Raw genomic sequence first — 13,350 nt, forward strand, 5'->3', positions numbered from 1 at the left:
CTTTACAATAATATAGTTAATAAATAGTTAGGCTATCTATTTAGTATTTATATCTTTATAATAAGGAATAGAGATTAGTCTTTTATTTAATTAGTTAATAATAAAGATAGTATTATAACTATAATAATCCTTAGGGAATAAATAAAAATCTATAGAGAGATACTACTAAGATCTCTTAGGTATTAGTAGGGGTTATAATAATCTAGGTATTTAGTCTCTCTAAGTCTTTATCTACTTATAGACTAGATAGTTATTAATATATTACTTTATATTAGTTACCTATCTATACTAGTGGTATCTTATAGATATTAGTTTCTTTAGTTTCTTAACTCTAGGATATATAGTTAGTAGTTAATAGTATATTTTATTAAGTAAATATATAAAGAGATCTCCTTTATTAGGGACCTTAAATTATTCTTTATAAAGGAGTAATTTTAGTACTATCTATAATTAGACTATATAAGTCTTTTCTAGGTTAATAGCTATACTATTAGTACTTATAATAAACCTAAGGAACTTAGTCTTCTTTATAGAGAACTTAGATTTTAGTAAAGTAACTTACAACCCTACTTTTTATAGATAACTAAGTATCTCTCTATCCTATCACTAATAATCTTTAATATTCTTACTATAGATTAAGATATTATCTATAAAGGTAACTATATATTTATCTAGATATTCTTAAAGAATATTATTTATAAATCTCTAAAAGGTTATAGGTCTATTTATTAATCTAAATAGTATTACTTTATATTTAAAGGATCTATATCTTATATAGAATATAATAAGGTTCTCTATCTCTAGTACAAGGGATCTTGGTGGCCTTCGGCCACCAGATACACCTTGTGAAGCGAAGTGACTTATTAGTACGGAGGTCGCTGCCAAAAGTTAATGCGCAGCCATTTGAGCGCTAGTAATAAATTATTCCTAATAAAGTAAGGCTGTTTTTATCCCATGTTTATGCTTCGTCTCAAATTGATAATTAAATACGCTATTTTCTCTCTCTCTCTGCAAACCCCCCCCATTTCTCTCACTTCTCTTTACAACTATCCCCTTCCCTCTTTGTATTCATTACCCCCTTCCAATGCAATTATCTTTTCAATATAGAGGGGGATTCGCTCAATCCAAGCCTAGATTTTCTACTAAGATAATTCAGCCCATACTTTCTCCGAGGCCTTAATTACTTTAGCCCTGGATTTCGGTGTACCTTTTTTTGTGGTTTATCTCTTTAGATAGAACCACGCTAGTTCTATTATATTTATATAGTACCGATACCAATCGATTCTACCTTTTAGGGTCTTTGTCCCTGCACCCCAAGAATCTCCTATTGCACCCCGATTAGTCACCATAAAATTACATAATACCCACCCCATCGGAATAAATAGGATAAAAATCACATGACCGGCAACCTCACACATCAGATCTCCCATTGTAATATATCAGATTTATATACAAAAGCCTCAATTTATCCGCATTGGGCAGTTTTTAAACGTATGATTCCTCTCCCCACAGGCCGAGCACCTGCTTGGGGCCTTCTTCCGCTTGATTGGGCGCTCCTCCTGCCTAAATAGGCAATTTGCGTCCCGTTTTGGCTGTGGTATCCTTGGGGGGAGGATTAGGACTAATTAAGTGCCTGGAATCGTTTTGATATACCAAAATGCGTCGATATCGCTGAATCTGATTAGCTTATTTGATCTGATAAGATCAGATAAGTAGTGCTTGCATGGAAGCCCCATAGAGCGAGTGAAATACCCAGAACATAGCCCAATTTCGCTAGGTTGGAGTGCTAATTCACGTTGGTGATAGATCAATCTAATAGCATGATTAGATATATAAGCCCTAACCAAGTCATATAGCTGAAACGTTGCTATCTTTGGTATAAGGATCTTATCAGATTCAATCTTAATCTGGATTCCTGCTTATTGCTATATGATAACCTTATCAACTGCATTAAAAACAGTTCAAAGGTCTCCATTTACACCATTTAGCTCCGCTTTTAGCTGAACATGACAGCCTTCGGAGCGAGAACTCGCTATATTACCGAAATGGGTAATATCCTTCACTAAGAATCGGATGAATTTCTGTTTATAGGTTAGCCACGTAGTAAATAGATAGTTAATTAGCTTAGGGTAGGGTTTAATCATAGATATAAGGTTAGATAACCTTAAATTATACTCATCTTCAGTATTTGACTGGCATAAATCCTTCCATTGTGTCATAAAAGCCTAAAATTCAATATTTTCATCTGAATTTTGACTATTACCTGCTATAATAGTCTTAGCTTTTGCTAATACTGCTTTATTAATATGCCAAATACAGAGTAAATGGCTATAATCAGATAAAACAGTCTCAATTGCTCCGATTAATGCTAAATCACGGTCAGTAATTAGTACTGTATTATAGGGTAAACTTAGCCATTCATAAAATAAGGTTCGAAGTACCCAAATATAGCTATCCATTTACTCATTTTGCATAAAACAAATAGCAAATAAGAAGCTCTGATTAGTAGGAGTAATACTAACCACTTCTAAAAAGGGTAATTGATATCGATTGGTCTTATATGTACAATCTAGTACAAATACCCTATTATATTGATTAGCTAGTGATATTGCAGCGGGGTGGGATATAGCTAAAAATTCAATTTCATTATCAGATGAAACCTTAGTTTTATACTTATATTGTTTTATCTCTAATTAAGATATCAAAAACTCAATTTTAGACTGAAAGCCTTGTTTTTGACGTCGATATGTGTATATCTGATTGTAGATATCCTGGGGTTTGATTGGCTGTAAGGACGTATTTTGGACTGTTTGTATGATTTTCTTAGGCGGAATAGCTATATCAGATAGCTCTTTAATCTTATCAACCTGATAAGATTGAAGCTTTCGGGCCTGAGGGTAAACTATTGGATTATTAGCAGGGTGGTTATGATCTGAATTCCGGATTTGGAGGTGCCATTTGCTATTTTTAATACTTGCATATAGCCAAAAAGGACAGCCTTTCCTTTTTGAGCTAGTCATCCGAGGTTTTTGACCAATTGTAGGCTTTTGATCCCATCTTGGCTCGCCTGATTCGACACATTGTATAGTCACAGATCTGCCTGGATTACTCCGCTTGATAGCAGTGCAATAGCCCTATGATAGGGCATGCTTCTGTACCATTTCGAGCAATTCATCGCGAGTATCATATACCGCTTCGGGGGGGGAGAAGCGCTAGTAAAGCCATTGAATTAGTATAAAATATAGGTAAGGTGGAGGTGGTATACTTACCCATAGTGGGGTCGACAGAGGTGGGGTTGATTGCAGCCATTTTTGCAGCGGTTGATTGGATTAGATCAATAGAAATCAGATGATTTATATAGAAACTAGGGTGGAGAGAGAGAGAGAGAGAGAGAGAGAATGGGGGGGAGGTGGTATTTATATCGTATACAGTGGTTGCTATGGGAGATCTGATATATGAGGTTGCTGGTCATGTGATTTTCGTCCTATTTATTCCGATGGGGTGGGTATTATGTAATTTTATGGTGACTAATCGGGGTGTACTAGGAGATTTTTGGGGTGCAGGGACAAAGACCCTACCTTTTAACTTTAATTAAGTAAGCTTTCCGGTTTTTATATTCTAATTCTACTTTAGTTTCGTTCTAGGTTTTTACCTTAAACCTAGTCTTCGAAGACTAGATTATAGCTCCTATTCCTCCTAGAGTATAGGTTCTAACTTAGTATTCTATTTTTTAATTGATATCTTAGATTCTCGCTTTTCTATAGTAGTTTTAGGCCACTAGTAGTGATAGGGGCCTTTCTTATTATAAGAAAAGCTACCCTAGAATATAAACTCTAAAGTACCCTTCTAATATTTATTTTATAACTTTAAAGATATCTTTTATCTCTTATACACTAGATTTAGTACCCTCTATATTAGTGTAATAGAATAATAGAGGTTTTATCTATCTAGATAACGTTCTTCTAATCCTCTAAAGTTTAGTCTCGGTATTTAAGACACTAAGCTAATCTTACTTTATATATAGCTTTTATTACGCTAGGCTTTTAGGTAGGCTTTATCTTTTATAACCTAGCTTTCTAGAGGATTCGCTAAATCATACTAGTAGAGATATTAACCCCTTTATAGCTAATTTCTCTAGTAATATCTATATAGTTTTTTTCTCGCCTATAACGATTAAGGCGGACCTTTAAGAGTACCTTTTCTTTTATCTCCTTAGTCTACTTTTTCGGACGACTAGAGCGGGGTATATTAGTAAGTATAGTATTAGAGATATTCTAAGGCCGTAACTACGGATCAAAGCCTTTTGTAAGAGCTATTTTATATATACGGTCAATTATACACTTTGATATACTAAGTAGCTCCGAAAGCTGAGTAGTAGAAAGGCCAATTACTTTGCTAGTCACTATAGCAGAACGTTTAGTAAGGTTGTGGCCTATGGTTATAGGTATATCAATAGGAGAGGGTATGTCGATAGGAGAATAGGAGAGAAAAGAGGGGTAGTAACAAAAGTACTATACAGTAATATTACAAAGTAGTATTTTATTCGAAAAAGTAAATAAAATTCTGCGCATTAATTTTTGGCAGCGACCTCCGTAGTTAGTTAGTTAGTTAACGTATTCCACATGCGAGCTGCGCACACAAGCGAGCTGCGCAGTCCCAAACACATAGTAAATGCGATAAATTACGACTTGATATTTCAACCACTATACTATGTTCTATAAAGATTTCGCCCGATGGCCTCCTACTTTTTAGGTTATATTTGGTCTCTTTACGGGATTTGAAGGAAGTCTCTAACTTCATAATTGAGATATATATATTTCTAGTTTTTAGTAACGTATTTTTTTGGTAATTTTTGTAATGATAATAATATATCTATTTAATATCTTTAAAATTGACATATGGTGCTAATAAGGTTTATCGATAGCTATCGACAAATAAGGAGCCAAAATAATGACATGGTTGTTGAAATATAAATGTAGAATATATCGCATTTACTATGTGTTTGGGACTGCGCAGCTCGCATGTGGAATACGTTAGTGACTGTGTGTTGATTACGTAATCACAGCTGGATTTAGATTCGCCAGTTTATATCACGTAATAAGAACTTTCAGTACTAAGGCCTCTGGTACAGAGGCCCGGCAGAATTATTCTACCATTTCTCAGCGATCATTTTTCACCGCATTAGAATCCTATGGATTTGGACCTCATAGGAGCAAGGTCATGTGACATACACCTGAGCCCTTATGATATGGGTTGCTTCGCTTCGCTCCGCAATTAAATAAATTTAGTAAAAGCTATACTAGATATTAAGTTTTATATAGATCTTAGCCTTACTTATTTATTATAGTACCTTATTAATTAGTAGTAGAGGATAGTAGTCTTTCTTTATAATTATATTTAATCTTTAGAAATTAATATAGAAGTAATATCCCCTATTAGGTTTTCTTACTATTAAGATTAGGGATATATATAGAGCTAAACTTAGAATAATAAATCCTTTTTAAGATTATTAAGGATATATTTCTTTACTACTTTTAACTCTTTAAGTGATAGCTTATAGAGAGGATAATATCTAGGTTATACTTCTATTCTACTTTAAGTAGGTTATACTTCTACTTTAAGAATAATATTATAATCTACACTAGGTCTATAGGGTAGTAACTTATTAGATTTTCTCTTTAAAAAGACTTCTACTAGGTTATAGTATTCTTTTAGAAGAGTTCTTAGGATTTAATTAATTTTAGGGTCCTAAGTCTATATACTCTTTATCTTAATAATGTAGTTAATCTTATAGAGTAAAGTAATAAAGCTTTCGATTTCTCTATTAACCTTTCTTTTCTTATAGAGTCTATTAAAACTAATATCTCTAATAGTACTAATATCGATTATTAGTAATTTATCCTATTATTAAGTCTTTAAGACTACTATCTTACTCTTATTATCTAGATTACAGCCTATCTTTTATTCTTTAATCTACTAATATCTATACTATTACTAGGGATTGGACGAATGAGGGGTTTTTGCAAGTGTTGGGCAATGGGTTGGGAGCTACTGGCATATATATATAGTAATTCCTATATATATCTATAGTTATCCTTTATTTTTAATTCTTTTCAGCTAAAAAGATAATCTTATTAATTAATACGAGGGATCTTGGTGGCCTTCGGCCACCAGATAGTCCTTGTGGAGCGAAGTGACAAGGTTTTTACCTACTTAGGTACTGGTTTTTTTTTTATATAATCACTATCGTATTTAGATTCAGACGGTTTATATCATGTGATAAATAATTTCAATTGCTGGGCTTGGTGTACAACATATATCTACTGCCGGCAGAATTATTCTGCCATTTCTCAGCGATGACATTTTCGCCGCATTAGAACTCTATGGATTTGGACCTCATATAGGAGTAAGGTCACGTGACGCATACCCAAGCCCTTATGATATGGGTTACTTCGCTTCGCTCCGCAATTATAACGATCTAGAAGGTGGATCTTTTCTACTAAAAAGATTCTACTAGATATTTCTATCTTAATAGAGCTTATCTTATTTAAATATTTAGTGCTATAAGAGTACTATAGCACTCCTATAGCACTATATTAGGGCTATTATAGGAGTTAGAGGTAAATAGCTAATAGATATTAAGATCTATATTTAGCTTTATAATATATCTACTACTATACTAATATAGTAGACACTCTCCCTATTTATTTTTAGTTATATTAGTTATAGATTTTATCTAGGTAGGCTATTTATACTTTCTATTTTCCCCTTTACCTTATACTATATACCTATATATACTATTTACCCTTAAGCTTTAATATATTATATTTTAGATAGTACATTAAGGTTAGCCCTTCTTTGTAGGTATATTTATCGTAAATTAGATATCTAGACTATATCACTAACTATAACTTTCTTTTATATAATTTAATATATAATCCCCTTACTCGTAACTAGTTAACTAGGTAATAAATACTAAATCCTAAAGCCCCCTTAATCCTTAGTATTCTAGAGTTCTAGGCTCTATATACTATTACTACTCTAATAACCCTTAAATAAATCAGCCCTAGAGCTAAGAAGCTTTAGGTATACTATTTAAAGATAAATAAAATATAATTTATTAAGTAGTAGCGATACACTATATATACCTAACTAAATACTTTATAATATAAAGTAAACTTTAATATAAATTATATATCACTATAATAGGAGCACTTTAACTAGGTTATACACTATTAGGCTAGATAGCTAATAGCACTTTATCGATAATATAGAAAGGTAATTCCTTATCTATTATAGTCTAGAGGTCTTTACTTATTAAAAAAGCACTATAAGAGTAAGACCTATTACTAGGGTAGAAGGAGTTCTTCTCTTTAGTAGATATTAAGGTAATCGCTATATTTTATAGTAATATACACTATTATATCTTAAAATAAACTATATACTAATTTAATATATCCTAGTCTAAGTATCCTTCGGAGTAGAAGACTACTTTTAATACTAAGGACTAGGAACGAATTTATATTAATTTAATTATAATATATTAATACCTCTTCTAGTTCCTCGAAAGGCTAGAAATATTTAAATTTATTCGATTTACTTACCTTTGAAAAGATATACCTCTAATCTTAACTCCTAAGATAGTATAGTATCGCCTATAAATAATAGTTAAGGGGGATGATTAAAAGGCCCTTTCTCTTTTACTAAAGAATACTAAGCTTTTAATAGCACTTAACTACTAGACTTTACCTTTTTAATAAGTATTTATAGTAATTACTAGCTAGAATTATTATAAGATACTACTAGGCTTTAAGCTAGTATATAGTTAGTATATAAGGGATCTTAGTGGCCTTTAGCCACTAGATAGTCCTTATAGAGCGAAGCGATAAGGTTTTTACCTAGTTAGGTACTAGGTTTTCTTTATATAATCACTATCGTATTTACGGAGGTCGATCGCGATAGTTGAAGCCTATATATTTAACGCTAGTGATAAATTAGTCCTAATATAGTAAGGCTATTTTTATCCTATATATATACTTTGTCTTAATTTACTAATTAAATACACTACTTTCTTAGCCCCCCTCCTAGGGCCCCCTATATTTCTCTTATTTCTCTTACTTTCTTACTCTCTCTACTTACCCCCCTTATCCCTCCCTTCTTTATACTTATTTTATCGGATACTATAGGTATCTAGGTATATAGATTAAATATATTTAATATACTATTATATTTAGTAGTATAAATAGGATACTAAGATCCTATTTATACTTACTTTCTCTTCTTCTCTCTCTCTTAGTCTTACTTCTAGATAGAGAATATTATTATCTTCTCTATTATTAGGTTATAAGTGCCTTTTTATACTAGTTTAAAGACTCCTAGCACTCTTCTATACTAGTTTATCTAGTGGTTTCTTATTAAAGGAACTATATCTCCTTATCTAGGAGATTTATTAGGATTTCTTATTAAAAGAGATCTATATCTTACTTAGTTTATACCTTATCGATAGGTAAAGTAAACTAAAAGTAAGGTATTATTCTCTTAATTTAAGATATATCTTAATATTAGAGAGAGCAGACTAATTTATACGAAATAATCACTATAGAAAGCTCTTAGAGTACCTAAGTACCTAGTATTCTAGGTACACTAGCTAATATACTAGTAGAACTAGAGGTTCCCCACTATTAAGGAACCGATCTCCTAGATAGAGCGAAGATCGATATTAATAAGATTAACGCCCTAGAATATAATATAATAAGTCTAAGGAGCTAGGAATTAAGAGTTAGAATAACCCTTAAACTAAGAGGATTTAGTGACTTAATTAAAAGTGAATTCCCTTATCTAGACTAAGTAGATCTATTATATATAAGATTAGTTTATCAGTTATTAATTATTAGTACTTAGCTATTCCTATAGGTTAATTAGAACCTATAAAGATAGATTAAGAATCTTATATATATTCTAGAAGAAGCCGATACTGTATTTAACTAGATAATAAGTATAGTTTAAGGTAGGGATAAAGTAGATAATTATAGAGTGAAGTGAAGTAACCTATATTATAAGGGCTTAGGTATACGTAATATAACCTTACTCCTATATAAGGTCTAAATCTATAGAGTTCTAATATAGCGAAAATATTATCGCTAAGGAATAGTAGAATAATTCTACTAGTAGTAGATATACACTAAGCCTAGTAATTAAAATTATTTATTATATAATATAAACTATCTAAATCTAGTTAAATATAATAGTGATTATATAAAAAAAACTAGTACCTAAGTAGATAAAAACCTTATTACTTCGCTCTATAAGGACTATCTAGTGGCTAAAGGCCACTAAGATCCCTTATATATATAATAAGTGGTAGAAATACTTTAAAATTAAGCGATTAAGCTTTAATATTACTTATAGGTTTATTCTTTAAATATAAAACTAACACTATATTATTCTAAGGTTTAAAGTTAGTCCCTATCCTTTTTAAATATTATCTAATATACTTAGGTAGTTATATAATAAAGTCCTAAAGAATAGCTTTATTCTTAAAGAGATTAGTAAGATTAAACCTAGTACTATTAACGATATAAAACTTAATTAATATCTCTAGGAAATCTAAGTAGTGGCTAATCTTAATAGTATATCTAATACTAATCGCTAAGCTAGATATAGATCAAAATCAAAATATAGTGGCTAAGGAGGTAACTATAGAGGCTATAGGGGAAATAATAATAATAATACCTCTATACCTAAAGATAAGAATAAAGACTCCAAAAAGAAGAAAGGCCTTTATAATTAGCCTCTAGCTAGAAAGGATATTTATAAATACGCTTATAAGAAATGTGAGGGAATATAGAAAGATAAGAATAGTATATACTCCTACTATAGGTATAGTCCTTATCCTATAAGATAATATACCTATATCTTAGAGGCACCGCTAGCTTTATAGATAGGTAGTAAGTAGGTTTAGACCTATAGTATTACTATAAAGGCAGAAGGTAGAAGTAATATAGCTATTATAGTAGCTAGCCCTAATTTTAGGCTTAATAATTAGCTTCTAGATATAGGATCTAATAAAACCCTAACCTATAATTTTAATAATTTCTATACCTATTATTAAGATAATCTAACTACTACCTATATATATAAGGACTACTCTAGTAAGAGAGTTATTACTTAGGGATATAGAGAAATCCTAGTTAAAATAGTCCTATAGAATAGAATAATCTATTCCTTCTTAACCTAGGGTTATTTTAGCCCTAGTGGTTATAGGAAGCTTCTTAGGATATAGAAACTTCTTTAAGATTAAGATATATCTTATAATATAAGATCGAATTTACTTACTAATAGTAATAGAAATACTATTAGTTATACTAAAATAATATCTAGAGTTCTATATCTAGTTTTACCCACTAATTATAGTAAAGAAAGTAAATAAGGTTAACTATATAATTTTAGTATCGTTAACTAAGTAACTACTCTAGAGATATATAAATAGCTTAGTTATACTAGAAAGGCGAAAATCTTATTAATACTAAGCTATATAGAGGAACTTAGTAATAATAAAAGATATAGAACTAGGTATTTTGACTATAAGGCCTATTTCCTAGGTAAGTTAAAGTAAAAGATCTCCTAAGATATCTAGGAATAAGTATAGGATACTATATAGAAGTTCTATATTAATACTTAGCCTATAAAGCCTATAGGTATAAATAGAGAGAGATACTAGTTACTAATAGTCGATAATATAACTTACATATTAAAGGAATTATACTCACTAATAAAGGAGAGGCTTTTATTAAATTAACCTCTTTTTGTGAGAAAATTAAGCTCCTTATAGGCTAATTAATACCTAGGGATCTAGTAAATAGATAGTAGAACTAAGTTTAAAAACTTTATTAACTAGGGGGTAAGGTATAGTATAACTTTTAAAGTTATACCCCCCTATATAGCCTAACTAAATAGTATTATTAAGAGATTTAGGGGTTATATTAATAATACTTAGTAAATAATAATTATTAACGCTAATATACGTAAAGATATATAGCCCTATATAGTCGATACTACTATCTATATTATAAATAGATTAGTTAGCCCTAAAACTAAGATATCGCTATTAATATATTAGAGAAGAGGGCTTAATATCCCGAATCTAGAGCTAATATTAAAGTACCTTCTACTATAGGGATCCACTACCTATATATATATCCTAAGAGCTTAACGCACCTAGGTAAAAAGGTAGCCCTAAGGGTATAGAAAGGAATACTAGTCGGTTATAAGGGGGATAATAGTTATATATTTAAAGTCTAGGACCCTATTAGTAAGAAGGTTAAAGTTTTAAGGGATATAGGTCTTCTATAACTAGGAGATAACAATTCTAATAGAGATCTACCTTCTTATATAAAGGTACTAGTGCTAGAAGGACCACTAGGTAATAGTGGAGGCTATATTAGCTTTCTCGATACACTAGGATCTAATTAGATTTACCCCTTATAGCTAGTGGAGAAGTCGATCCTAAGAGACACTCTTCTTATACCCTGAGTAAGAATCTTAGAGTTTAGACTCTACCTATAATACTATGACTATAAAAAGTATTACCTATATCACTAGTGATAAGGCCTAATATCTTTCTAAGGAGTGTAATTCCTACTATAATAATCTAGAAGGTAGATCTTTTCTACTAAGAAGATTTCCGCTAAAAGGATTCTACCGAATCTTTCCGCCTTAATAGAGTTTATATTGTTTATATACTTAGTGGTGATAGGACTATATAAAGGATCCTATCCTAGAGTTTTCTTTCTTCCTTTTCCTTCTCTCTCTCTATACTTAGTATTCTTATTAAAATATACTCTTTTATTTAAAGAACTAGCTAGTAATATAAAACTAAGTACCACTCTTATTCTAATAAAGTAGTATAACTATATAGACTATTATTATAGTTAGTCTTGGTCCCACTTTACCCCACTTTTATTCCTTAGTATTATATAGCTAAGACCTAATCTAACCTAAAACCTAAACCTAAACCTAATATCCGACTAATTAGAATAGCTAGATCGAAGTAAAACCTAGCTACTAGTTATAGTAAGTAGCCTATCACTATATCTAATAAAGAGGGTAGTAATAAGTAAGAGATAGTTACTTATAACCTAAATACCTTAATCCCTAAACCGTAGAGACTAGTTAGTGCTAGTAAATATAAAGAAGATAATAATAATAATAGAGAAGGCTCCTCTATTTATAAGTGACTATAGAAGACCCTAACTTATAAACAATTTTATAAACTTACCTATAAATACTAGAACTTAAGAAAGAGAGTCTAGGAATTAGGGGATAAGTTAGCTATCCTATATTCTAATAAGATTAAGGCTAAGATAATTATCAAGACACTCACTTAGGAGTGAGATAAGGTAATCACCTACCAAGATATCGCTATCTATAAATATAGTAATCTTACTTTCCGCCTTATAAATCTCTAGAACTAGACTAGTACTAGTGTACTAATTATAGATGCCACTACTACCTAAAAGTCTATAAAGATATCTAACACTCTAATACTTAGCGATAGTAAAGAAGTCTAATTTAAAGTATAGGAAACTATTATCTAATAAACTTAAAGTGAATACTAATTACTACCTATTACTAGTGTACTATAAGCTCTATATATAGAGTTATTATAAAGGGAAGGCCTAGTTATATATTAGACCCTAAATAAGCTCTAAGTTAAGTAACCCCTATATAGACACTAAGGATATAATTATCTATTTAAAAACTATTTTTATAAATCTAAACTAATATACTAAAGCCTATACTATATACTATAAATTAATAATAAAGCTAAAGGATAGTTTTACTGATTTCCTTACTAAGTTTATATAGCTTATAGAAGAAGCTACTAGAATTAAGGAGAACTATAAGTGTGATTTATACTTAAAGCTACTATATCTACTATAGAGCTAGATAATATAGGTAGTTAATTAGGAAGCTATAATATTCGAATCTTTCTTTAAGACTTACTAGAGTATATCTTATAAGATTAACCTCTAGTAGGAGGTAAAGACTACTTCCTATATATAATCTACTATTACTCCTAGTAGTAGTATAGGAATAGGATTAACTATAAAGTTAACCTTTACCCCCTATATAAAATATAAAGAAAGCTTTAACCCTAGAAGGCTCTTAAGTACTAAGTAGGATATCCTAATAAAAGAAGGTTAATAATTTAACTATAAGGAATAAGGATATATAACCTATAACCGTGCCAAGCGCCCAACACACCGTGGGTGTATTGGTGCGCCCCACAAGATAACAATTTTTCACAGGATCACAAATTTCAAATTGTTATTCTATGAAAACCACTAT

At 30.7% G+C, this 13,350-nt stretch overlaps 1 protein-coding gene across 1 annotated transcript; it reads right to left on the bottom strand.

Moving 5' to 3' along the window:
• Positions 1-4,286: 4,286 nt before the first annotated feature.
• On the bottom strand, positions 4,287-4,666 carry N7500_009518 (uncharacterized protein; the record flags this gene model as incomplete). Its single annotated transcript, XM_056680657.1, has 2 exons — positions 4,287-4,511; positions 4,640-4,666. The coding sequence occupies 2 exons, from the start codon at positions 4,664-4,666 to the stop codon at positions 4,287-4,289; spliced, it is 252 nt and encodes an 83-aa protein (XP_056528039.1).
• Between the last annotated feature and the right edge of the window lie 8,684 nt (positions 4,667-13,350).

The sequence above is a fragment of the Penicillium coprophilum genome (assembly GCF_028826855.1).
Source record: "Penicillium coprophilum strain IBT 35676 chromosome Unknown utg000006l_segment0_segment0, whole genome shotgun sequence".
NCBI lineage: Eukaryota > Fungi > Ascomycota > Eurotiomycetes > Eurotiales > Aspergillaceae > Penicillium > Penicillium coprophilum.